This window comes from Podarcis erhardii (assembly GCF_964252035.2).
Source record: "Podarcis erhardii genome assembly, chromosome: 1".
In the NCBI taxonomy this organism is placed as follows: domain Eukaryota; kingdom Metazoa; phylum Chordata; class Lepidosauria; order Squamata; family Lacertidae; genus Podarcis; species Podarcis erhardii.
Window position 1 is genome coordinate 85,827,934 of NC_138497.1, and position 25,439 is coordinate 85,853,372.

The 25,439-nt window shown below is 43.6% G+C and overlaps 2 protein-coding genes and 1 long non-coding RNA gene across 11 annotated transcripts in view; 2 read left to right on the top strand and 1 right to left on the bottom strand.

The window, feature by feature from the left end:
* Positions 1-51: 51 nt before the first annotated feature.
* Positions 52-20,024, top strand: FNBP4 (formin binding protein 4). 2 transcript variants are annotated; one of them, XM_081839859.1, is made up of 17 exons: positions 53-306; positions 6,721-6,813; positions 8,305-8,441; positions 8,685-8,868; positions 9,198-9,345; positions 9,420-9,549; positions 10,144-10,485; positions 11,327-11,525; positions 12,116-12,240; positions 13,202-13,306; positions 13,846-13,979; positions 14,949-15,124; positions 15,772-16,091; positions 16,642-16,786; positions 16,882-17,138; positions 17,639-17,796; positions 18,673-20,024. In XM_081839859.1, exons 1-17 carry the CDS (start codon positions 183-185, stop codon positions 18,761-18,763), a joined length of 2,868 nt encoding a protein of 955 aa, XP_081695985.1. In that variant the 5' UTR covers positions 53-182; the 3' UTR covers positions 18,764-20,024. The 2 variants fall into 2 exon arrangements, with proteins under 2 accessions (XP_081695986.1, XP_081695985.1); XM_081839860.1 differs by lacking the exon at positions 13,202-13,306 and having other exon boundaries at positions 52-306.
* On the bottom strand, positions 19,200-21,239 carry LOC309329203. Its single transcript, XR_014151056.1, has 2 exons — positions 20,699-21,239; positions 19,200-20,286 (listed from the first exon to the last, which is right to left on the bottom strand). It is a non-coding gene; the product is annotated as an uncharacterized lncRNA (long non-coding RNA).
* A 967-nt stretch (positions 21,240-22,206) lies between these two features.
* AGBL2 (AGBL carboxypeptidase 2) overlaps positions 22,207-25,439 on the top strand; it is a 29,129-nt gene continuing 25,896 nt past the window's right edge. For 4 of the 8 annotated variants that reach the window (XM_081838180.1, XM_081838182.1, XM_081838183.1 and 1 more), the window contains exons 1-5: positions 22,208-22,498; positions 22,790-22,855; positions 23,353-23,416; positions 24,075-24,200; positions 24,320-24,502. In XM_081838180.1, the coding sequence (XP_081694306.1) occupies positions 22,829-22,855; positions 23,353-23,416; positions 24,075-24,200; positions 24,320-24,502 (400 nt within the window). In that variant the 5' untranslated portion in view covers positions 22,208-22,498; positions 22,790-22,828. Of the gene's footprint in view, positions 22,499-22,789; positions 22,856-23,352; positions 23,417-24,074; positions 24,201-24,319; positions 24,503-25,439 lie in introns of all 8 variants that reach the window. The other 4 variants (XM_081838185.1, XM_081838187.1, XM_081838181.1 and 1 more) reach the window with 3 other exon arrangements.

The following is a 25,439-nucleotide window of genomic DNA, read 5'->3' on the forward strand; positions in this document are numbered from 1 at the left end:
GGGTGGGCGCTGGGCGCAGGCCCCGCCCCGGCATCCCGACACCCTTTGCGCCCCGCCCCACCCTCGGCGGACAGGCAGGCCCAGGCGCCGCTCGCTTCTCTCCGCCTCGTCCGGCCTCTTCCCTCTGCCTTCTCCGGCGGCGTCTCCTTCGCGCGGGCGGAGTGAGGCTCGGAGCAGCTCCCATGGGGAAGAAGTCGCGGGCGGCGCCAGCGGGGCGCAGGCCTATCCTCCAGCTGTCGCCGCCTGGGCCTCGCGGAGGCCGGGAAGAAGCGGCACCGGGCGAGGGGGACTCGGCGTCGGAAGCGGGTGAGGGCGCAGGCAGGCAGGCCGCGTGGCCTAGGCGCTTGGCGGGGGGCTTCGTGTCCCTTCGGGGCTTCTGCTGAAAGAGATACCTGGTCTTGTGACGCTCAGTGGGGCGCTTCCCCACCGCGAGAGCACGGGGTTTTTTTGGGGGGGGGCGTTTAAGGGTTTGTTTATAAGGCCGCCTCTCAGCCCCCCTCCCACCCCCGGCGCCTTCGCCGCAGTAGTTTGGTCCCTGTGGTTGATCGTGTCACCCGGGTGTGTCCGGCTTCTGGCCCCGTTCCTTGCACTGGCGCATCGTTTCCACTATGTCAACACCATTATCCTATTCCTCGTTGTTTATCTTACGAGGTTCCCAAGGGCTCTTTCAAATTCATAATCTCGGTCGCCCTTCCCACTATTGGATGACCTGGGCCGTTGCTTTTGCCCATTTTGCAGACGGGAAGTCTGAGGCTGGGAGATCCTAACTTGTTCCAGGTCTCCTAGTCAGTTTGCCTCAGAGCCAGCCCCCCCCACTCCTTTCCCGGGCTCTTGTTCTTCGATATGTTTAGCTTAATTCTATTGTCCCTTTAATCTAGTTAGCAAAAGCAGTGTAAAGAAATAAAGCTGAAATCCTGTGCGGGCTTACTTGGGAGTTAGCATCATTGAGCACAATGGAATTAAATTTCCAGGTAAATTCCCATAGGATTGTGCTGTCTTTCTAGTCATGACCCTCTCGTTCTCCAAGGTGGTGCTTGCTCTATTCTGTACACAAAATACACATATAGATGCTTCCTTTTTTTCTCTTGATCCGACCTGTGCCTGTGGGATTAGCCTACTGAACAGGAGACACAATGTTTCTGAGTTCCTGTTCAGTCTCCTGTTCTACCTAGACTACTTGGTTCCTGTGCAACTTTAGCTTGGACTGATGCTGCCATTTCAATAGGGATTAGTGTAGTGCTCTTGTGCATATTCGTATAGCAGGTATATTGTGAGGAGTATTGGTGTATGATGGAGGAGGATGCTGACTCCATGTTACTCTACGACATTAGTGGGGAATCTTTGTTCCACAGGCTCAGTTAGGCCCACCAGATCCTTTCAGCCAAGCCACCCACCTGCCCTAAATCTGCTGTCTATTACAGACAGAGCTTGGATTAAAGGAGCTTTTTCTACGATATTCCTTGCACAGGGCTGCCCAAGCACTGGCTATCAATGGTTGTACACAATCAGCTGTGAGCGTGCCAAGCGTCATGCATAGTGCTCCACAAGACTCAGTGATCAGCTAATCATCACTAAACCATGTAGGCAAAAATGGGTCATCTGATGTAATTGTGATGCCTGGTGATTGATAGGTAGACAGCCCCACCCACCTGTCAAACTTGGCCTGTGGGGTGGGTAGGAGAGAGAATGATCTGGACAGGTGACTGGATGCATTTTCTATTTGTGCTCTCCAGCAATCCTAGTACCAGTACAGTGTAGTATAGTTCATATTATGTACATCCCCTTATTCTTGGGTGTTCTCATTTTTATTTATGTAATATATATTGTATTTATATTTTGCCAATTTCCCAGGTGGCATTCCAGCCAAGCACTAACCAGACCCAGATGTGCTTTAGTGTGTTCCCTGTAGCTTCAGAATATGGATGTTGTAGGCATGTATAGAAACATCAGTGTATAATTAAATCTGCATCTTTTAGCTTATTTATTTATTAAAATTTCCATTGTTATGCACCCCATTGTTATTTAGACTGCAAGCTCTATTTGTTTCTGTTGGGGGTGTTGTTTTGTAAAGCACAATGTACACTGATTTGTGCGTGCATGTACAGTGGTGCCCCGCAAGACGAATGCCTCGGAAGACGAAAAACTCGCTAGACGAAGGAGTTTTCCGTTTTCTTAGCCGCTTCGCAAGACGCATCTCCATATGGGCTTGCTTCGCAAAACGAAGCTTGCCCCGCAAGCTCCGGGGATAGCGGGGAAGCGCAGCGCGTCTTCCCCGCTGTCCCCGGACCTCTTTTGAAGCAAGGGGCGGCGGGGAGAAGATCGCTTCTCCCCGTTGCCAGCCCCGCAATCTCCGCGCGCGCTTCCCCTCTCTCCCCGGACCCCTTTTGAACCAAGGGGCGGCAACGGGGAGAAGCGATTCTCCCCGCTGCCCCTTCCCTTGCTTTAAAACAGGTCCGGGGACAGAGCGGAAGGCGCGCAGCGCTTCCCCTCTGTCCCCGGAGATTGCGGGGCAGGCAACGGGGAGAAGCAATCTTCTCCCCGCCGCCCCTTGCTTTAAACAGGTCTGGGGACAGAGGGGAAGGCGCGCGGCGCTTCCCCTCTGTCCCCGGACGGTCTCCATAGGAACGCATTGATTGATTTTCAATGCATTCCTATGGGAAACCGTGCTTCGCAAGACGAAAAACTCACAAGAAGAAAAAACTTGCGGAACGAATTAATTTCGTCTTGCGAGGCACCACTGTACACATTTATAAGTTTTCTTACCAACCCGTCACCAGAAACACCCATGGGTGGTTACAACAATATAATCATACAGTTATTAAAACCAAGTAAAATGTTTATGGTTATAAAATGTAGAACAGGAAACCCAACCAAAACAGTTTAGATTCACCATAAGAGGAGAGTGCCGCAAAACAATATACCTTTACTGTCAAAGCCTAGGTCTTTTCAGCATATAGCAGAAACTACAGTGAGGGGGAAATATGTTTGATCCCCGCTAAATTTGCCCGTTTGCCCTCTGACAAAGAAATGACCAGTCCATAATTTTAATGGTTTATTGTAGCTGTGAGAGACAATAACAACAGGAAAACCCCCAGAAACCCAGAAGACAAAAGTCAGAGATTGATGTGCATTATAATGAGTGAAATAAGTATTTGATCCCCTATCAACTAGCCAGATGTCAGGCTACCTGGTATCTTCACTGTATGTAAGGAGCTGAGATTAGAAGCACCTGCTGTAAGGGAGACGTCTTACATGTAATCCCAGCTCGTCACAGTACCTGTACAAAAGACACCTGTCGACAGAAGCAATCAATCCAGCAGATTCCAAAGTAGCCACCATGACCAAGACCAAAGAGCTGTCCAAGGATGTCAGGGACAAGATTGTAGACCTGCACAAGGCTGGACTGGGCTACAAGACTATTGCCAACTAGCTTGGTGAGAAGGTGACAACAGTTGGTGCAATAATTTGCAAATGGAAGAAACACAAAATAACTGTCAGCCTCCCTCGGTCTGAGGTGCCATGGAAGATCTCGTCTTGTGGAGTCGCAATGATCATGAAAACGTTGATGAAGCTACCCAGAACTACACAGGGGGAACTTGTCAATGATCTCAGGGCAGCTGGGACCATAGTAACCATGAAAACAGTTGGTAACACACTACGCCGTGAAGGACAGAGATCTTGCAGAGCCTGCAAGGTCCCCTTGCTCAAGACAGCACATGTTTGCCAATGCACATCTGAATGACCAAGAGGAGAAAGTGTTGTGGTCAGATGAGACCAAAATCGAGCTCTTTGGCATCAACTCAACTCGCCATGTTTGGAGGAGGAGGAATGCTGCCTATGACCCCAAGAACACCATCCCCACCGTCAAACATGGAGGGGGACATATTATGCTTTGGGGGTGTTTTTCTGCTAAGGGGACAGGACACTCTCACAGCATCGAAGGGACGATGGACGGGACCATGTATTGTCTAATCTTGGGTTTGACACAAATCAAAAATCTGTGAAGGGAGCTGAAGGTTCGAGTAGCTACACATCAGCCTCGAAATCTTACTGACTTGGAGAGGATCTGCAAAGAGGAGTGGGACAAAATACCTCCTGAGATGTGTGCAAACCTGGTGGCCACCTACAAGAAACGTCTGACCTGTAATTGGCAACAAGGGTTTTGACACCAGGTACTAAGTCATCTTTTGTGAAGGGATCAAATACTTATTTCACTCATTATAATGCACATCAATCTCTGATTTTTGTCTTCTGGGTTTCTGGGGGTTTTCCTGTTGTTATTCTGTCTCTCACAGATACCATAAACCTACCATTAAAATTATGGACTGGTCATTTCTTTGTCAGAGGGCAAGTGGCCAAATTTAGCAGGGGATCAAATACTTTCCCCCCTCACTGTATATGACAAAAACATCTGGGAAGTAAGTTCCACAATTAGAGGCTGCCTCAGGGAAAGCCCTCTCCTGGGCTGCCATTCCCCACACTTCTGAGGGTAGCAGAACTTCCAAGAGAGCCCCCTTTGCTGATCTTAGTAACCAGTATAGTCTGTTGGGAAGCTGTCTTTCAGGTATTTGGAGCCTAAGTCACTTAGGGCTTTAAACAGCAATGTGAGAAGAATGTTTTGCAGCAGCAGTCCACAGAGAGTAGCTGCTATGCAAACAATGCTGGGAGGAACTGATAATATATTTTCTCAAGTGTGAAAGCCTATTTGAAAACTGTTTTAGGATTTTCCCAGGTGCATGTAAGAATGGTTTTTATTATTTATTTACTCATGTTTCATACCCTGCAATTTTTAGCCCTGAAGCCTTTTCAGGCAGCTTATAAATAAAAGCAGCAAAGAATAAGTGGACAACTGTAAAATTCCATAAAATACATTACAGTAGAAAAACAATATAGCATCACTATCCAAAAAGCTTAATAAAGAACCAGGTTTTCACTGCCTCTTTCAATGGTTTTCCTGAGGTGGGAATTCCAAATGATTGTGTTGAGCTGAAAAGGCCTTGTAAATTCTTGCTGATTTATTTGCTGTAACCTTTCTCTGATACTGATTTTATTTATCTGTCTGTAAGGGTATTGCCAACCTAGCAGTTCGAAAGCACGTCAAAGTGCAAGTAGATAAATAGGTACTGCTCCGGCGGGAAGGTAAACAGCATTTCCGCGTGCTGCCCTGGTTTGCCAGAAGTGGCTTGGTCATGCTGGCCACATGACCCGGAAGCTGTACGCCGGCTCCCTCGGCCAATAAAGCGATCATTTCCCTAACCCTAACCCTAACCCTAACCCTAACCCTAACCCTAACCCTAACCCTAACCCTAACCCTAACCCTAACCCAATAAAGCGAGATGAGCGCCGCAACCCCAGAGTCGGTCACAACTGGACCTAATGGTCAGGGGTCCCTTTACCTTTTTTTAAGGGTATTTATAAACTAGTAACACAAGTTGATTGTGTTACAGGCTATCTCCAGCTAATGGGGTCCAGGAGGAAGGACGTGGTGTTTTGCAGGGTGGTGGTAAGGGGATGGATTAGAGATGAATAGAATCAGATGAGTGATTTTGTGCTGTAGTAGCACATTTAAGGTCAGGCACAATAATTAAAACACTGTGTGGAATTTGTGTCTTCTCACTTGAAACAGCACAGAAATTACCCAGGTGGAATGTCTTAACACTCAGGCAACCACATTCTACATAGCGTTCAGTAACAATGATTACTCTAACTGGGGGCAAAGATTGTGCTTTCCCACAACAAAGTGTTATGATGCAAGTGCTATGAAAATCAGAGAAGGTGACTAGATGTCATGCAGCTGTTTATATATTGCACAGTAAAATGAATCTTCTGGCAAGTTGCTAAGAAATTATTAGAATGGTGTAAAGATGCCTTTACCAAAAATGATGTTATGATTGTAATTGCCAAAACTGAAGATATAGTTAGTTTTGCTCTTTCTAGCATCACACTGCTGTCTCTAAAACTGATTAAAAAAATAAAAAGCTAATTAGCATAGGGGCTTGTGCCCTAAATAGAGAGTTTCCCTATATCTATATCTCATTCCACTGTGTCTTAAGTATTTTTTCCCCTATCCCCTGGGATTGCTAGTTAAATATGTATGCTAATTAAATTATATAACGTTTTACTCTCTTTAAATGTTGCTTTTGTTTTTGTTATGGTAGAATTTTTGCTATTTCCTCAAATTATGGCAAATTCTAATGATGTTGTATTTACTGTCATATGTTTCTGCTGTAGAACCGAATTTCTGAACTTGTGTTACCTTTGTTTTAGTTTATGTAATTTTGTATTTAATGCTTATTTTATCAATTTAATGCTGTTAGCCACTTTTAGGGGTTTGTTTTGAATTGAAAAATACAAGTGGGGACCCACAGCAACTAGTGTAATGCTTTATTCAGTTCAATAAACAAATTGCTGGTTTAAAGCTTTGTTGGGGGGAACTTTAATTGCTGGACCTGTGAGTTAAAAGTAGGTGTTCATTTTTAGAGCTTTTTTGATTCACAAATGTTATAGTAATAGAAAATTAAAAATAAAGTGTTAAGGATGGCCTTTCTAAGAATGGTTGTATTCAGATGATCATATCTTAATTTAGTGAGCTGAGATATGAAGAGAGCTTTTGCCCACTCATGTGACCCTTTTTCTCCTCTCTTCATGGTATGAGCAAACCAAGAAGGCATCAACTATAGTTTCCAATTTCATCTGTTTCTTTGCATTTGATTTTTCCAGACGAATTTGAAGTGACTGAAGAGGCTCCAAGGACAGCCCCAAACCTGCCTCAAGCTAGCATGCCTCTTGGGCCTGTAGCTGTCAAACCAACAGGTAACACCTTTCTCAATTTCCCTTTTAGTACTAACTTAATCTGCAGTTACAAAGTATATGCAGTTACAAAGTTATTGGTATACAGTGGATGTGTACCAATCTTAAGAACAATGTGAAAGCAACAAACAAATCCTTGTGAGAGAAGGATGCTGTCATGAACTGGCTGGATTCAGAGGAGTAGTCAGAGGCACCAGCTGGGGAACCCCCAAGGGAAGAAGGTTCAGAACCTTCTTGGTGGTGGGACGATGATGAGTGGTCCGAGGGAGAAGAGGGAGCGGACTGAGAGGAGGAGGTGTTGGAAGATGAAGAGGCAGCAGGGTTTAGTGAGCAGGAAGAGGCTGTGCCAGAGCGCAGTTCAGACTCAGATAGGAGAGGAGGGGGACCAGAAGATAGAGATGAGGCAGGCTGCTGAAGAATGCAGGCAGTTTCCCCTGCCTGCTGCAAGCAGCTCCCTTCCCCCTTGGTCTCCCAGAACATGCAGAGAAATTAAGAGAGCAGAGAAACGAGAGACAAGATGATGAAGCTTTAGGCTGCTAGGGAAGGAAGGGTGGGGGGAACCTTAGAGTGCGGTGGGAAGACAGATCTTTAGTCCTCGCAACTGCTTCATTGGGACAAGACCTACTGGGAAGGGTAGCTGTGACCCCCAAGGACTGAACTGTTTTGTTTCTTTGAATAGAGTTGACTTCACTGACATCATTTGCTATATTCACTCACATCATTTGCTATATTGTTTTATTGTTGACCTCTGCCTGACTCCAGCTCATGACAGATGCCTTTAGTGTTGTTTATTAACAGACGTTTTGTCTTGTGTTTTACCTTAGAAATATCAGGGGTACTTTACTGTGGCTTGTTGCTCATTTTTAGAGGGGGCTGATTGGATTTAGAGATTATAGAAGGTTGTAAACATTAATAATTTTGGTCTCAATGCCATCTTTAATATGAAAAAAAAACACCTCAGTCTATTTATGTTTGACTGAACTTGTCATTTCAGGACTATGGGACTACTGCCTGCTTTTTCAGATTTTTCCATGCAACCATTCCTTGAAAATTAGGGCAGATGCGCTGTTTATTCTTACAGGAAAAACCTGGAAAGCATCTTTCCAGTGTTTATTTCACACACTAGTGATAAAGCAAAGACAACAGGACTGTCTTTTGTGGATAAAAAAAGAATTTTGACATTAGTGCAAGGCACTCTGATGTCTCTGACAGATAATTTATTCTGTGCAGTGAGGTGAGACTTGGGAAAGCAACACTAGTGCCAGTGTCTGCAAGACTGGTTGTATCCAACGTTGCTGTTTCAGTAGCACAGCTGACTTCCACTTGTACAATGAAACTTTCTCCTCCTATCCCCTGCAGCCCCCTGCACATCCTCAAAAACTGGAGGACTCTCTGGAGCAAATTTTCAGGGCTTCTTGGCCTTTCGGCTAAGATCAAGTGTAGGTTATTTTAATACATTATCTCAGTTATGGTCACATTGACTTTCTGTTCTAGGTGGCTTATGTTTACTTGGCGCTTATGAAGACAGCGATGAAGAAGACAGTGAGATGTCTGAGAAACCAGCACAGTCTACAGATGCAAATGGCAATAATTCAACAGACATTGACAGTACCCTGGCCAACTTCCTAGCGGTTAGTAGGAATTCTGTTTTGGTTCATTAAATAATTAATCCTGTTGGGTAGAACTTGGGTAGAACGCACAGATATTCACAGCAATATGAAAAGGTGTACAACCTTAGACTGATGGATAGATGTTTTAAATCTTTGATGTATGGGTTGAGCAATTTCTCTTTCTACGTTATTACCAAATATTTAAATGCTCTTAATTTTTTGAGTCAAATGATGTCCTGTTTTATTTTACTTGTATTTTTAAAGGAAATAGATGCAATTACAGCACCTTCACAGCCTGCTGAGAACACTGTTCCCTCCACTGCTCCACCTCCAACTCCTCCACGCCCAGAACCCAAGGAGTCTGCTTCCAGTCTAGTTTTGGCAACTGCAAATGGAACAGACCAGGTGGCTGAGTGGCAATATGACACTCAGTGCTCCCTGTCAGGAGGTGAGCTCCATGTAATAGCTTGTGCTACTACACAAGCTTGTATACTAGAGGCATTGCAAGGGTTGATAACCCATGAATTACCATGTCTTTTCTAACTGAAAGCAATTTGGTTGTGGTGTGAAGATGAAAGTTGGGAGCCTTTTTTGGCTAATCTGCCCAGGTCTATGACTTCAAAGGATTATTAAAGCCAGCTGATGAATGTTGGGTGGGATAACAATTGAGAGTGATGAGAGAGGATATAATTGCAATCTTCTCTAGGTATATAGAGCAAAGCTGAGGATACTCAGATTGGAGAGGATGCTCACTGAAGTCTTGCTTTCTTCCTATAGTTGGAGTGGAGATGGGAGACTGGCAAGAAGTTTGGGATGAAAACACAGGCTGCTATTATTACTGGAATACTCAGACTAATGAGGTTACCTGGGAGCTGCCCCAATACCTTGCAACACAAGTTCAGGGCATCCAGCATTACCAGCCCAGGTAAGAATGGCACAGAAGAGGAGAGTGAATTGGTACTTTTTTAGTTTCCCTTGCTGAATTTGCTTTTCTCTTAGTTCTGTGACAGATGCTGAAGAAAACTGCCAAGTGGTTGCAGACCTAAGCTCCCAGGGAAAAGGTGGTGGTGCTACAGCTGCCAGCAGTGCTGGACGTAGGGCAACTCTTGTGAAGCGTGAATTGAAGAAGGTTAGTATTTGCCTGACTGGCTTAAAATAGTTGTTTTTTAATGGAAATTTAAGAGAAGAAAAAACAGCAGCCCCACTTTTCTCTATTATATTTGTTTTGCACTGTGTAGGCATCTGATTTATTTTTCCAGATGGCAAGAATGAACTGCATGCACTTTAGAGCAAGAACTCCCGTGCAGAGCATGTTCACAGCATAAGTCATATTATCAGGGTTTTATAAATAAATTATAGACAGATCTGTCTTGTTGCATATGGATAATTCAACTGAGTCATAAAAGGATGGGAGGGATTGGATAGCTCAGTGGAAGAGCACAGTGTTTGTATGTATAAGTTTCTCAATTTGTTTCTGGCATTTCTGTTTAAAAGGATATCAATTACTAAGTCTGGAAAATAGGACTTTTATGCTCTGAGCAATTCTCATTGTCTCATTGGAAGCTCTGATTCCAGGGCCTTTGTTAAATGCTGGGCACACACACTAGCAAACTTTGCAGAATGAGAACTAGAAACTTGTTTTTCTTTAAGGAGGTTATTCATGTTCTCTGTGACTGATTGCAGGAAGCTAATGATTTGGTGCAAAATCGTATTGCCTTCACAGGAAGTGAATGAAGGTATTCAGGCCCTTTCAAGTAATGAAGAAGAGAAAAAGGGAGTGGCTGCATCACTGCTGGCTCCGCTACTTCCTGAGGTGGTGAAGGAGGAAGAGGAGCGCTGGAGGCGGAAGGTTATCTGTAAGGAGGAGGTGGATCCATTGGTGGAAGATGATGTGGCACCAGAGCAAGTAGCAACTGTTGCTGATCAGCAGCTAGAAGGCAACCGAGTTATTGGGGAAGACCCTTCTCAGGAGGACCTGTGTAGTGTGGTGCAATCAGGGGAGAGTGCAGAGGAGGAAGAGGAGCAGGATACTCTTGAGCTAGAGATGGTATTGGAGAGGAAGAAGGTAAGTCATTTGCAGTGAAGTTGTGGGAACTTTTCTATGAGCCATTTGCCTCTCTGCTGTCTATTTGATAAATGGTCCACCACTGAAACTTCACTGAGGGCTATGCATGATTTTTTTTAACAAATCACTGAATTGATGCAGAAATTTTGAGAACAGCAGAGGGCAAGGCAAGTTGTTTCCTTCATTCCTCGTTATGTTGCAAACAACAGTCATTAGCTTTTTCTAGTCACAAAGTACTGTACTGTGGTTTCAGTAGTGTAACTCTTTGAGAAGACTTTTTTTTATATTGTGTCCCCTCCCCCCTTTCCAAGGTTGTGGCTGGCCTGCCATTGGTCTTTAATTTTGATTGATCAATTTCAGTTATATACCACCTTTCTGCCAAAGTATTCAAAGAAGTTTATAGCTTTAAAATACTTAAACAAATGAATTATATAAAATGTAAAGTTGGTCCTGTTGTGGGGAGTGCACAGGTTGACTTGAGTAGGCCCTGATCCTATCTTTGCTAGCCTGCCTCCTCAACTTGATTCTTCCTTTTCAATACATGACGGTTTAAGAAGGGTGCACAAGTAGCAATCCTGCATCTGAAACCTCTTAAAACTATACAAGCAGCCTGAGTTTGTCTCTAATCAGGTGCAGGCGGAACCTTTGCATTTAACAGGATAACTTCATGGAAAAGATAAATGTCTTATTTTTCTGCAATGTTGAAGCCTACTGCCTCTGAAGTAATCTCTGTCCAGAGAAGTTGTACTAGGGGAGAATGGACATGTAGACAAATGTAGAGGAATAGGAAGAGAAACAAATAAGTTGTTCCCCAGCACTGAAGTAATGTTTTGCCTTATAGGCAGAGCTACGTGCTTTAGAAGAAGGTGATGGCAGTATTTCGGGTTCCAGTCCACTTTCTGATGGAAGTCAGTCAGAGTTAGCACGACGGTTGCTACCCAAGCAAGGAAAATGGAAGCTCTTTGGGGTTGCCAGCCCAGAATCCACCAGCCGAGGGTCTAGCAAGACAGGTCAAGAGAGTCCTGAACCTGGACAAGCAGGTAAGAGTCTCCTGCTTAGGATCCCTTTTGGTTCTTCAGTTATATCTAGTGCTACTAAGGAGGGAAACTATTGGTGGAATTTAGCATTGCACTATTATGAACATTCTGTCTGTGCAACCATTTCAGCATGTCAGATGGAACAATCCCTCCTCTCCTCCCCCTGTGTGCTGTTTGGCACGTTCTCCAGACCACCACCCCTGAGCCAATTTGAAAGGACAGGGGACAGGGGGAAACCTTGTTGAATAAGCAGAAACCCTTGCCCAGAGCTTCTGCTGATGGGCTCCTTAGGTGAATCCCACCCTTAAGTTTTTAAAGTGGGTATTAGGTGTGTCTCCCCAAGATTGAGGTAGGAAGATACTGGTCATGCCAATAATTCCAATCCAGTGTCTGAAATGGTCTCTTGTGTTAAAGAAAAACATAATACGACATAGTAGGTTGAAAAGGCAGGATTCTCCTCCCCACCCTTCCCCTAGTAAGTTGCCTATCATTCTTCTTACCTATGCCAGTCCATTGTAAAAGGGAAGATATACTGGGCACTAAATGGAGAATGACTTACAAACACTCCCCACCCCCTCTTGTTTTCTGTTCAGTGGTGAAAGAAGAACCAGAAGTGGCTGAGCAGAACTCGGACAATGAGCCAGACACAGAGGAATTGCAAGACAAAGTGAAAACACAAGGGACTTTCAAAGCAGAAGATGAGGAGCAGGACTTAAAGGTATGTGGGTTTATGGTTCTGCTGTGAAACCTAAGCAATATTACTTGAGGCAGTTCACACATTTCCAAATGTCTTCAAATTGAGTTGGCTTTTTTCTCCTTTCTACTTTCTTTTCTTCAGTCAGTTGAAATTGCCACACAGGTATCGGTCCTTTTCATGGCATGATTAGGTGCTGCTATACTGATTGGAGATACCTAAAGTATGCAATTGATTATTGACTGACTGGAATCTGAGCACACAATGAATGTGTACACATGAAGTTTGTAGTTCAACTCAGTTTGAAACTGCCACCCTTCTTGTGGGTTATATTGGCCTTTAGATCCCTATCAGTACTTAACCTTGGCTAGGAGACTTCAAAGCTGTGTAGCTTTATTGTGCAGAGTAGTTTTGAAATTCTTCTAGGTTATTATTCTGTAGGGGTGCTTCTGATACTGCTTTTTAGTGACGTGTGTCAGGTATTAGTAGCAAATAATGTATTTCTTGATGGGAATTAGGAAGGTGTGGCACTTAAATGCAGTTGTTAATGTCTGTCAGAAATACTTAGTTGGAAATAACATTCAGCCATTATGTTCTTTGTGTGTTCCCTGTACCTATTATCCCTGTATTAAGTGTTGCTGTTTAGAAGATGTTGGCACTGGGAAATGGGTCAGTCTCTTCTTTTGTGAGAATAAATTGAAAATAGTTGCATTAGCCATATGGATTATCCATGTGTAACACTCGAGTTAAAAGTAGAGAAAATATTAGATAGCCTCAACGTATTCCTGCGAAATGGCTGCTAATGCTGTGGGCAGAGCATACTTTCAGAATTTGGCACAATTTTTTGCCAATTGTAAGTTACTGGTCAGATCACACCTCTTTTTGTTAAAACAGATGGTGTCTTGTACACTTCAGCATTGCAATTGCCTTGTGCATTGTGACTAGCACAAAATTATTGACCCCTTGCTTGCTTTACTTCTGGCAGTTTCAGATTGGAGAGCTGGCCAACATGTTGATAAGCAAGCTGGAGTTCTTGGGCATCAGTAGACAATCCATCTCTAACTTCCACATGCTACTGTTGCAGACTGAGGTAACGAAAGTTTACCTTTTATTGAAAATTAATCATAGGGAGCCAAACAACTGGCAGCATTGCAGTGTGATAGGAATCTAGGAAGTTTTAAGTATTATGGCATGGATAACAGGCTTCCTCTCCCTCGTTCCTTCCCGCTCCCTCCCACTTGGCCCTCAAGCAGAATGCTTTAGTCCAGTAACGTATCTGAGGTTTTCTTGATCTATATGTAGTTCTCATCATGTTCTCTGTCATTAGTGCTGACTCTTGTATTAGTGCTACTAACATTGGGTGAGATTCATCTAACCAGTCTGATTTTTCCTTGTGCAACTGGGCTTCCCAGCCCTCTCCCTTGCATGCCCCCTGTGCCCTCCAAAATTGGCACAGGGGGGTCAGTAGAACCCACAGAACAGCATACATTGGGTTAGGAGAGGAGGATTGGGTTAGGATATTGAATTCCACCCACTGTGTAGAACTGCAAAGTTAAGTGGAAAGTGATGTGCATGAGACCAATTGTCTCTACAGGTTTTTCATTATTTTTCCTTGCCTGCTTGGTATAGACCCGTATTGCAGACTGGCGGGAAGGAGCTCTCCAAGGAAACTACCTCAAACGCAAATTGCAAGATGCAGCTGAACAGCTAAAACAGTATGAAATAAACGCCGCCCCTAAAGGCTGGTCCTGCCACTGGGACAGGTACGCACTCTTCTCCCCTTTTCACCTTTCACCTTTGACATCTCAGACATGATTTGTGACCATCACCACCTGCCGACGTGCCGTCATCTGTCTGGAGACTGAGAGCAGCTGCACTTAGCGGTGCTGAGCGGGCAGAGAGCCTCTGGCACATACAGAGTTTCAGCCAGCCACAAAAATTGGAGAAATATAAAGTCTGTGTTAAGTGTGTTGAAATGGATTTGATTCCGCGATTGGACAGAGCTGGTGTTTACTCTTGAGTGTAAATGCGCTAAGGAGGGCGGGCTTGGGGGGTCGCGCATGCGAGAGCTCTGTGCACATTGCAGGATCTCAGGAACTCCGCTCTCAAGTAACGCCTGTGTCCTTATGGAAAGCTCCCTCACTGAGGATCTCAACGAAGAACAAGATAACTGTCTCCTGCCAGCAGGTCAGACCAAACTATTTCTTCTTATATTTGGCTTTCTTGATTCTTTTTGTTTATTTGAAATCTTTGCTCTTTTGTTTTTCAGCTCCCAGATCCTCTCCCTCTCAGTAGCAATTCACTATGTCTGACACCAAGAGTATCATAAATGTGACTGCAGCAGTCCATGGGGGAGCAGCCATCTTTCATAAATTGGGCTGTTTCTCTTTTTGCTATTCTGGAAGGAAATGAATCCTGAGACTACCTAAAAAGTCTATTTCCTAATGCATCCTTGAACCTTTAATTGCACATCAGCCACAAGCTGCTTCAATAACCCTCTACTTTTAGAGTGGAGGGTCAGGGCTGTGATCACAGAGCCAGCAGCGCAAACAGTTTGGAGTAAGCCCATCTTGCAAATCCTTCCTCAAAGCTGTTTGTTGCCTTTGTGAACAGCAGTCCTACTGTAAGAGGTTCTTCCTGTGAGAGCACTCCGCTGTCGCGGGAGAGGACTATATCATTGTGTCAGTGCAGGGGCGAGAGCATAAAACCTTGTTTTCTTTCTTGTGATTTAGGGATCATAGACGCTATTTCTATGTTAACGAACAATCAGGCGAATCCCAATGGGAGTTCCCAGATGGGGAGGAGGAAGAGGAGGGGCAAATCCTAGAGAATAAAATGGAAGCTCTTCCTAAACAAGGACTAAAGGAGAAAATGGAGTCTGGTGCGGAATCGTCTGATAATACTACAGGTACTGGACCTTGAGGGTTTGCTAAAAGAAAGTTAATCCAATTTGGAATAATGTTTTTAAGAAGGTAGGCTCCTTGTTATTACTTCTCGTAAGTATATTCAATGCCCAAAGGCAGTTGCTCAGAAATCCTTCTTTGTATTGCAGTATTCAGCCAGGTGGAGATGAATTGAAATTAGTGCATTACTTGCAAAACAGTTTTCTGTACTAGGATGGGGAACCTGCTGGCCTCCAGGTGTTGAGTGCCCATCAGCCACAGCTAACAAGCCCTGTGGTCCTGTGTTAGGACCTGTGGTCCTGTGTTTAGCAATATCCATAGTGCCACAAGTTCCTCACTCTCATCTTTACCCACCTCTAGAGATATCACTGCCGATTGTTATGCATGTGGTTCATATAGCATACCCGCTATGCCATATTGACATGGGAAGTATAAATTCTTTCTGCTTGTATTGTTTTTCCAATTTGGTTTTTAACATTGGGGGCTGGTTAGTGGGATCATTGTAATACTTTCCCAAGGAAGTTTTTCTTCTCTGAAAAGAAGCAGCATAATAGTGGAAGGAAAGTTATACGTTGGGTGGATAGTTCTTGCAGGTATGGCGTAATAATAAAAAACCTACATGTTCTTTCTCTCTCCCCCCCCCCATTTTTAGGGTCTCTTCTTAAAGAGCCTCTTTCTAGTCAAGCTGCAGCTACCTCTCTTGTGCCTCTCAGTCCATTTTGGACTGTGCTCCAGCCCTCTGTCCCTGTACTTCAGCCCCCTTTACCTTTGGAAATGCCACCACCGCCACCACCCCCTCCAGAGTCACCCCCTCCCCCTCCCCCACCCCCACCCCCTCCCCCACCAGGGGAAGATGGGGAAATACAGGAAGTAGAGATGGAGGATGATGGAGATGAGGAACCACCAGCACCAGGAACAGAGGAAGATGCTGTACTGAAACCTCTTCTCCGACCAGCAGTTGCCAACAGCCAAGTAAGTTAGTGCAGATGGACCCTCTAGCAGTTCTATCAAAGCTAGTATCAGGCGTGGATTGTATGCAGCTTTGACCTGTGAATCTTCTGCATTCTTGCATTTTATAATGTAAAACTGTTGTAAAACTGTCTTGCGCTCTTTGCCGCCTGTAGCATAAACTTTCTGCTACAATCTTCTATAGCAGTCAGTAAATGAAAAGTAGTTTGTTTCTGCCATTCAAGTTTTGTGCCAAAGTCCCTTGTAAAACGTGTGTCAGAAAACGGATTTGTGTGACCCATATACAATATACATGCTGTGATAGTGATGTTGCAAAGAGAGAAGCCAACAGAATGATTTCAGATAGAGGAGATGAATTTTGCTTTTTCACAAGAACTAAAATTGCCCGTCAGATAATCTGCAGTGATTTGATTTGTTAGTGTAAAAGCTCCTACACATCCAAGACAATTTCCCTGAAACAACATGGAATTTTATAAGAAAAGACATGCATGTTCCAAAAATGTACAGAGACTATTTAAAAGAACCAAACTAATTGACATCTGTCTGCTTCCAGGCCAACTCTGACGCCAACGTATCTGCACCTCTCTCCACTAAATCTCTTAAGAGAAAAGCTTCTGAAATCAGTGCTGGACTGGTGCAACGAGCAGCAACCATTGGAAGCTGTCCAGTGCTTTACGGGCAATCAGTCATAGGTGTTGGTGAGTAACATCCACATCCTTCTTCTTAGCTGCTTGATATCCCTGGAAAAGTGTTTTGGAAATAATTCCCATTCCCCCCCCCTTTGTGTATACAGGCCCTCAGACCCCAGGGGTGAGTTTGCAACAGAGTTTCCTTGGAGTAACGCAGCCGGCACTCATGAACTATTCTGAGTGTAGTGTGCCCGTTGGTCTTTCTGCCAGCACCACACAGCCAGTTCCTACACAAGGAGCCGCTCCTGCCACTAGCACTACAGAACAGCTGTCGCCGCCTCCACCGCCTCCTCCACTGTCCCCACCGCCACCCAAAACACTACCTCCAGAGAAGTCAAAGAAGCTTAGGAGAGCTGGCAAGGTGAGTACTTAAATTTGTTACTTCCTGTCGTGCATGCCAGAAATTGGACAAGCTTCATTTAGGTTGAAATGTGTGTTATTTTACTCTGCTAGACTTTAGAACTGATACATCTTGTTTGACAATAGGTACGGAATGAGTAACTTGGCAGCTTCAAAACTAGAAGCTGTTGGGATTTCAGAAATACATTAGAGAAGGAGGTGCTCTTTTTAGGTCTTTGAGTCCACCAACTCCCCTGAGGCCTAATCACCTTAGAGATACCAAGCTGGTTCTGTTTGTTTTCTTGTTTGGGGGCCATTGTGGCTTTTGTGCTGGGATGTGTGCTCTGCTAGCCAGAACACTTTTTATGAGCTACTCTAATGTGAGATTAAGCAAAAAGAATGGGTAAAATCATTGTTTTCCTTCCTGTCTTGCCTACCTTATCCCTAACGAGAGTGAGAATGAAGAGTTCATGGAGGCCTAATTCTAGTCATCAGGGTAACATGCTAAATATTTCCCCGCAGAGAAAAAAAACCAAGACGAAGATGCCCTCTCTTGTAAAGAAGTGGCAGAGCATTCAGCGGGAACTGGATGAGGAAGAAAACTCCAGCTCAAGTGATGAGGATCGGGACGTGATCTCACAGAAGAGAATTGAGGAATGGAAACAGCAGCAGTTAATCAGGTATGAGAGAGACAGAAAGATACAGTCTGATAGCACCCCACTCCTTGCATTGCCCAGTGTGATTTGCTTTAGGTAAATTAGTGCAGTGTGAACTGTCAGCCCATGGTTGCTGGTTTAAGTGACTTAAGTGACTTGTGCCACTGCAGGGTTTAGGTTGGTCTAATTGTAGCTTTTCTTTTTTAAAGGAAGATTGGAGAGTCTTGTCATGTTTTCAGGGGCATTGGGAAAAATTGAACATGGGGAATGTAACACATGCAGAACAGAAGTGGATATGGGGGTTTCAGTAGGCAAGCTTGTAGGCCTAATTTCCAGAAGTCACAGCACAACCTTGGGGGAAACCTTGTATGTGAGGCAGAAGAGAAAGAAATGTTATGTACTTGCAGCATTCCTTTAAAGAGTTAGTTTCCTCTTGCATATGAAGTGATTTATTAATTCTGTGACATTCCTTATATACAGAATGGATTTAATGTGCTATATCATACTATGTATTGATATAATAGTGAATGTGGGTGGTACGTAACACATCCCATCATTGCAAGGATTTATGTTTGCACAACAGAACTCCCCTCTTCCTCCCTCCATGTGCCTGCTAAATCTGTTCTAGGGTTCACTTAACCCTCCAGAAAGATTTGGGGAGGACAGGAATAGGGGAGGAGAGTAGGAAACATTTTCATTGTACAAGCACAAATCTTTGCACTGGCAGGACATGCTAGCTGGATACATGCTTTGTAAGTAGGTATTGCATAAACATGAAAGCAGGTTCTTTGGGGGATTGGTTGCCTTCACAAATGGGCACAGTCTGGAAAATATCAGAAATCTTGATTTCTTTAGTTCTCCCATTGCTGACTGGCAATCCTAATGTTTTGTTCTTCACAGTGGTATGGCAGAGAGAAATGCAAATTTTGAGGCTTTGCCTGATGACTGGCGATCTCGACTCAAGAGGCGGAAAGCTACTTCAAGCACATGAGTCAACTTCGTTGTTATTTTGTTTTTTAACCACACATGTACAGTTCAGAAACTTTTACTGTTGGATAAATGTAACTTTTTGAGGATACATATTTTTCAGTTGAACGACCTGACAGAGAAATTGCGTGGACTTGTGAATCCTTTTAGAGGTGTATTTGGCAAATAGGCTTATGAAATAATCAATAGGCTTGACCACTCCTGTCTTAAACTCCTCCTAATCCCAGTTCACACAAAGGTGGAATACCATTATGTCCAGTTCCTGGGTAGAGCTGGTACCAGAATTTATTAATGCACTTTGTGGAGTTGGAAATGGAACCTGCCGTTTTGACTCTTCCTTGCTAAGCCCAAAAGTGTTCTTCCACTTCCTGGAACTATTTCTACATGATGATGACCATTTGCAATTGGGTGTTACAGAACATGCAAATTAAAGATGCACATTCTTTTCACAACAGACACAGTTCTGCATGATTTGAACCCCTTGTTCCATTCCTAATGTTTGCCAGCACCTTGGTTTTGGTAGCATTGCTCTTGCTAGATTTCATAGAATCAGTTCTTGTTTCTGTCCTAGAACCTGTATCAGACTAGCTATTTTTCCTGTAATGTTACCCTAGAATATACTTTTGGTGCTGTAACATGCTAATAGTTTCATTGGTGTGGCTATAGTGAGGTGGGACAGAAAGCAATTTTCAGCCTCCTCCACTGAGCACTTGAGCACTGACTGGTGGGGTTGTTCCTAATGCCTTCATTGGTGGGCAAAGAGAGGTAGGGGTAGCTGGCTCAGCACTTAAGTCAGCACGAGCCAGTCAGCAGCTGTGTGCCTGCACATTGCTGCATCAGCTGCTCCTGTCTCTGAATGCTCACTGGTGAATGCATGGGGTGGATATGTTCTCCCTTGCTCACTATCCAGCACTGTTCCCCATCTCAGTAGCTGCTGCTTGGTGGATGTGTACTAGAAGCCATTAGCAGTGAGGAGAGGGAAAATTAGCATTTCTCTGTTACTCAGTTCTGAGCCCCTCTTGTCAGGTTCCAGCAAAAGTAGGGTCTTTGTCTACATTTAAAGCCAGGCTGAATATTTATCCAACCTGTCAATGTATTGAGTCTTTTCCCTTGTTTACTTTTTTAAAAACGGAATCAAGTGGTATTGATTTTCTGTAAATGAAAGAAAAGGCAGTTTATGGTTGAACGCTGTTTGTATTTCTCCAGTTTCTGGCTTTGTAAATTTGTACATATACATTAATAAAATCACTTTTTATACTTCAGAACCTTCCTTATTTTTCTTTGACTCTATTGGCAGTATTAATTGTAAAGTTCAATGACATATGCTTGGGAATGTGATGTTTTATACCACAGAGGTGGTTGGGGAGTAGTTGATAGCAAAAACATGCTACAGCTCTGTTCAGTAAAACCATAGAATTATAGAAATTATATTCCCTGCTTCCAATAATATTTTTGAAAGGGAGGGCAGTAGTAAACAGAAGCTATACAGAGGGATTTAAAGTTATCTGATGGAAGACTTTTTGAAGGCTTGTTTTGGTTATTTTTATCCTTAAACAGTGCCTCTCATCACTGACTGAAGAAAAAGAAATCTGATCTTATTGGTTTCCTAGAAAAACATGCTTCCTGAAAATCTAGCTAAACAATACTTAGTTTTTATATATGCCTAAACTTAGCATAGTCTAAACTTACAGACAGTCCTGTAAGGTAGATTAATGTTAACCCCATTTTTTAGATTGAGAGCTGAGGCTGAAAGAGAGTGGCTTGTCTAAGGTCCATCATTTCTAGAGCTTCCACTAGCTTTTGTTGGCAAGAAAGTAGGAACTGGAGGACAGTGGCATACCAAGTAACTGACTCCCCACTCCCTGCATCCCATCTCTTCCTATTTTTCCACTTAAAACTGTAGTTATGACAGCATGGTGCTTAAATGTTGTGATCTTACTTAAAGCATTTTCCTCTTTTATCGAAAAGCATAGTGTACAAGTATACAAAGAAATTGATTTAAAATTTCTACTACTACTGTCATCTAACAACTAATTTCTTACAAGTTCATTTTTTAAAGGAAGGAAATAAACTTTTCCATAGAAGCTAACCCATAGGAAGAAAGGACTCCCAAGATTTTGTCAAAAAGTCCTGACTTTTTCGTTCATACTGTCCGAATGCTCTTTTCTGTAATACAGCAGTTCAAACCTGGATAATTCTGTCTCATGGGAAGGTAGTCTTTTTACAATTAGAAATACAATCTAACCATAATTGCTGCTCCTCACTTTAATCTACACTCTGCTGGAAGTTTCTATAATTGCAGGGTAATTACAAGTGAAATGTAAATAAACAGCACTCAGAATAAAATTACAGTGTTTAAATATTTCCTGCATCTATTTTTAAATGATTCTCTGGAAATTTCCTTTTTCTGTAGCTCAGTAATTGCCTTTATTTTGTTCAGTGCATGGGTGTCTCCAAGTGTGGGCAGGGAAGCAGTCCCCCCCTCCCCCCCACGCGCAATCAGTAAAAAACCCAGCTTCTCTCCCGTGGGTGTTTTTGTTGAGATTCCTGCATTGTAGGGGGTTGGACTAGATGACCGTCTAGGTCCCTTCCAAATCTGCAATTCTAGTGTTTCTATCCGGAGTGGAGTCTTCAAGGCAGTAGAATGGTGCCTTGTACACCTCCTTGCAACTCTTGCAGCCAAACATATTGCTCTACTTTCCATTGGACTACAGCAGCGAAGTCTTGTCGTTTGGACAGACCAGGACCTCCATACACACTGCCCAGGCTTGCTGGGGGGGGGGGGGGGAGTCACTTCGGTGCTGCTAATGCTATGATTCTCCAACGGTAAAACTTCACCCCCAGCAATGCTCTCCATTGCATTGGAGCCAACTCTTAGGGGCTGAGGTCCCTTCAGGCTCCCCAATAAAATATTTGAGGGGGGCAGCTCCCCCCAAAAGTTGATGAGCATTGCCATTCAAATGGTGTCTGTGTGCTATTGTGATTGATTATGTGGAGCGGGGCTTAACTATCCCCCATATATTATTATTATTTATTATTATTATAATAAATTAATATACTGCTCTATATCCGGACGTCTCAGGTATTCAAGTTGACACACCTGCTCCATTGTGTCTCGAGACAAACAGATGCCCCCCCACCCCCCAAAATGGCCCCAGCCTACCCCGGACTGAGACATAAGACTGTGAAACGACAATGATCGGACAGAAGCAAGAGGTCCCTCCCCACCTGCACGAAAAGAGCCCCAAACCCCACCAGGCGAGAAGCTATCCTAGTTCAAGCAATGGCTTGTACCGCTGCCACTCCGCACTGACGGACCAATGAACAGCTAGTCCCACCCCCATCCTGTCTAGTTCTGGCGTGGCTGGTAACTAGGATACTCTGCCCCCCACTCCTCTGAGTAGTGGTAGCTAAGACTGAAGAGGGGAAGGCGGCGGCCGGGGCGGGGGGAGCGCTCCTGAGAGCACTGAGGGGCGGGCAGGGGGCGGGCACGAGAGTCACATATCTGGTAGGCAGCAAGTCCTGCCACTCCCTGCCCCCCGTCCCGAGATTGGGCGAATGTTATTGGCTAAGCCCGCGAGCGAGCGAGCGACCTGCCGTCGACGGTTATGAAAAGCAGGCGCGCGCGCCGGTCCCGTGTGCGTCTGCGGGCGTTTTGTTGTGAGTGACCAAAGCAGTGTCGCCATAGAAGCCTTTCAGCTTCGTATGGGTCGGCGGAAAGGGTTGCCAGGCGCTTGAGGTAGAATAACTTTCTTTTGGCCTTAGTCAGAGGAAGCGCAGGTCACCTTTTTAAAAGCCTGCTTTGAAGCCTCTTCTTCCGTACCTATCATTTATCCATAATATCCCCGTCCCTTTGTCACAATTAACCTTCTCTCTCACACACACACAACGCCACACCGACTTCACGGGGAATCTCATGGGTGGAGACTGGCAGAATAATCAGCCTTTGCTGTTCTTGCCAAGTGGAAGACGAGGCTACTTCATATAGGCTTTCTTTTCTTATTAACGCCTTTTCTCCGCTTCTCTGCAGGAGGCATCATCCGATAGTTGTGCTGTTGTGCTGAATGACATGTGTCCGGCAGATCCAGCATCTGAGGTCAGTACAAAAGTCAGTCCAAAAATGTACGGGGCTGGATGGGGGTCAGTCACCTCCTGGTTCTCAACTGGTTTTAAGTATTGGTGGGATGCTAGAAAACCTTTCAGATCTCTTCAGCGGAGATTAGAATGAAACACTTTGATTGTGTCTGGTTCGTTTTGAGATACTGCGCACTCAGAGATTTTATTCTTTATCTCAGCATTGTAACTTACAGGGTAGCTTAGTGGTTAGAGAGTGTCGGACTAGGACCTGTGAGATCAGGGTTCGAATCCCGACTCAGCCATGCAACTTGCTGAGTGACCTTGGGCCAGGCACTTTCTCAGCCTAAACCTCAAAGGTTGTTGTGAGGATAAAATGGGAGAGGTGAGAACCATGTGTGCTGCCTCGAGCTCCTTGGAGGAAAGGTGGGATGTAAATGTAGTAAATAAATAGCAATGGATGCAGTGGTTTTGGTAAATGAGGCTCATTGTGCTCATTCCTCATTTTCCCTTCCTTAGCAGTTTAAAGAGCCATATGAAAGGTTCATACATCAGCATCTTCAATACTATGGCTATTTCAAAGGTAAGAGTCTGATCCCAATCTGGGATTGGGTCCCATACAGATCGGTTTTTTTTATTTTATCTACCATTATCAGGCTCTGTAACTGATTGTTATAAAACGTTTTCAGACATTTCTAAATGTTTTTAATTGTTTTGCTTTTTGCTGCCCTGGACTCCTTTGAGAGGAAGTGTAGCATAGAAATGTAATAAATGAATAGTTCTTAAGGTGCCAAAAGACCCCTCATTGTAATTTCCCCCTTATACCCAAGTTTTAACTAGCCTGAAGCAACACTTGTTGACTTTAGTGGAATTTACTTCAGAATATGTGTATGCAATATCTTAATTTATTTGTCTGCCTAATATCTGTTATGTTAGATCTCTGTAAAGCTTCAGTGAATTCAGTGAGACCTATTTCTGAGTAGACATATATAGGATTGCACTGTAGATTGACATAGTCCCTCATTATTTGGATGACACTGATAGCTATGCATACAAGCTATGCTGTTGGCATATAAAAAGTAGCCCTAGTACTATAATGTTAGTTTTAAATTTTTATTCAGTGGGTTTTTCATGCCAGTATAGTAGCTCACTACAATAACGATAAGCTCATAAATAAATTGATTTTGCCTATATTAGTTTGGGCTAGTTTTTCACATTAATAGTAGAATTTTTTTCCCCAGATGAAAATGTTCCTCAGAGCCCCAGTTTGCCTCTTGAAAGCTGGAAGAGTTCTTGCCCTGTGTCAAAGCCGGGTAACTTCCACAAGAAAAGTAAAGCAGAAAATAATTCAAACAAGAACTCATTCTGTAAGTAAGCTGTAAGCCTGATATGAGAAATATATTGATTGATTTGCTGTGAATGAAATGTATGATTGTGGCCTCATAGCTGCAAGGCTCCTTTTGTATTATTTCTTTTCCCTTTCCAGGTTCACTTATGATGGAGACTGCACTTCTTAAAAGCAACCAACTTATGTTTGACCATCCAGAGGGGCCTGGTATTCCGCGCTTGAGAGAACCTCGGAATCTTTTTTCTGTTTCCAATGATTCACTGTTGGCTCCACTCTGGCCAGTAGAATGTGAAGTGATCAAGGATTATATCCACCACATTGGTAATTTCTTGGATTGAAATCAATGTTTTACATGGTTGATAATGTTTTGCTTTAAAGCTTTATGGCTATACAAGGACTGTGACTGAATGCTTTTTCATTTGCACAAATCCAGATAACCTACTCCAAAATGAACAATGTAAGTTTAAGATTCTCCTGGGCAGTTATAAAAAATGTGAATAATACTCAATCACTTTTCATAGTTCTTCTAGACTAAAACAAATAAACCATTATTTCAGTTGGCTCTATGGAGATGAGATTCCCAAATTTAATTAAGACCATTTCTCACATTCCCTTGTTATAGCAAAGAAATCAATACTTATGTTAGGAAAATATGTAAAATATAATGTGTGAATAGTGGTATCAGTATATTTGTGAAGCCAAATAGACTGCCATTTCAGTGTTTGTCACCAGATGGCAGAGTGTAAGTTTAATATTGACGGTCACTCACTTTTTATTTAATAAGATGAGTTAATGAGGTCATAAAATTAATATTGTGGGGGGAAATCTATGTGTTAGTTGTGACTCATAACTTGGCATTATCAGCAAATCATTACTATGGTCTCTAATGAAAATATTTATAAAATAAGCCCCAAGAGTCTGATCTCTTAGAACCTTCATTGATTTGGCTTTTATGTTGTGTGCTTTCCTTTCTCCAGAGTCCCAGGGCTGGAGAACTTGATCCAGCCGGTGGGCCAAATCCTGACATCTCCCATGGCTACTTTAATAGGTGGGCAGGGCCACCCATCTGTTAATCCCATGACTTACCATGGCATCAGGTGACAGACCACAAAGACCAAATTAGGACCGGTGCTGGACCTAATTCGGCTTGTAGGCCAAAGTTTTCCTATCACTACTCTAATTCATGTTACAGCACATATAGTTTTCAGTTTAAGTAATTAAGTAATTTTATTTGCATTCCATTCTTCCTACTTATTTG

Coding starts and splice junctions, on each gene's coding strand:
- FNBP4 (XM_081839859.1), top strand. CDS start 183: ATGGGGAAGAAGTCGCGGGCGGCGCCAGCGGGGCGCAGGCCTATCCTC. Junction 8,869..9,197: donor TCAGTGCTCCCTGTCAGGAG/GTGAGCTCCATG, acceptor TTCTTCCTATAG/TTGGAGTGGAGATGGGAGAC. Junction 17,797..18,672: donor AAACAGCAGCAGTTAATCAG/GTATGAGAGAGA, acceptor TGTTCTTCACAG/TGGTATGGCAGAGAGAAATG.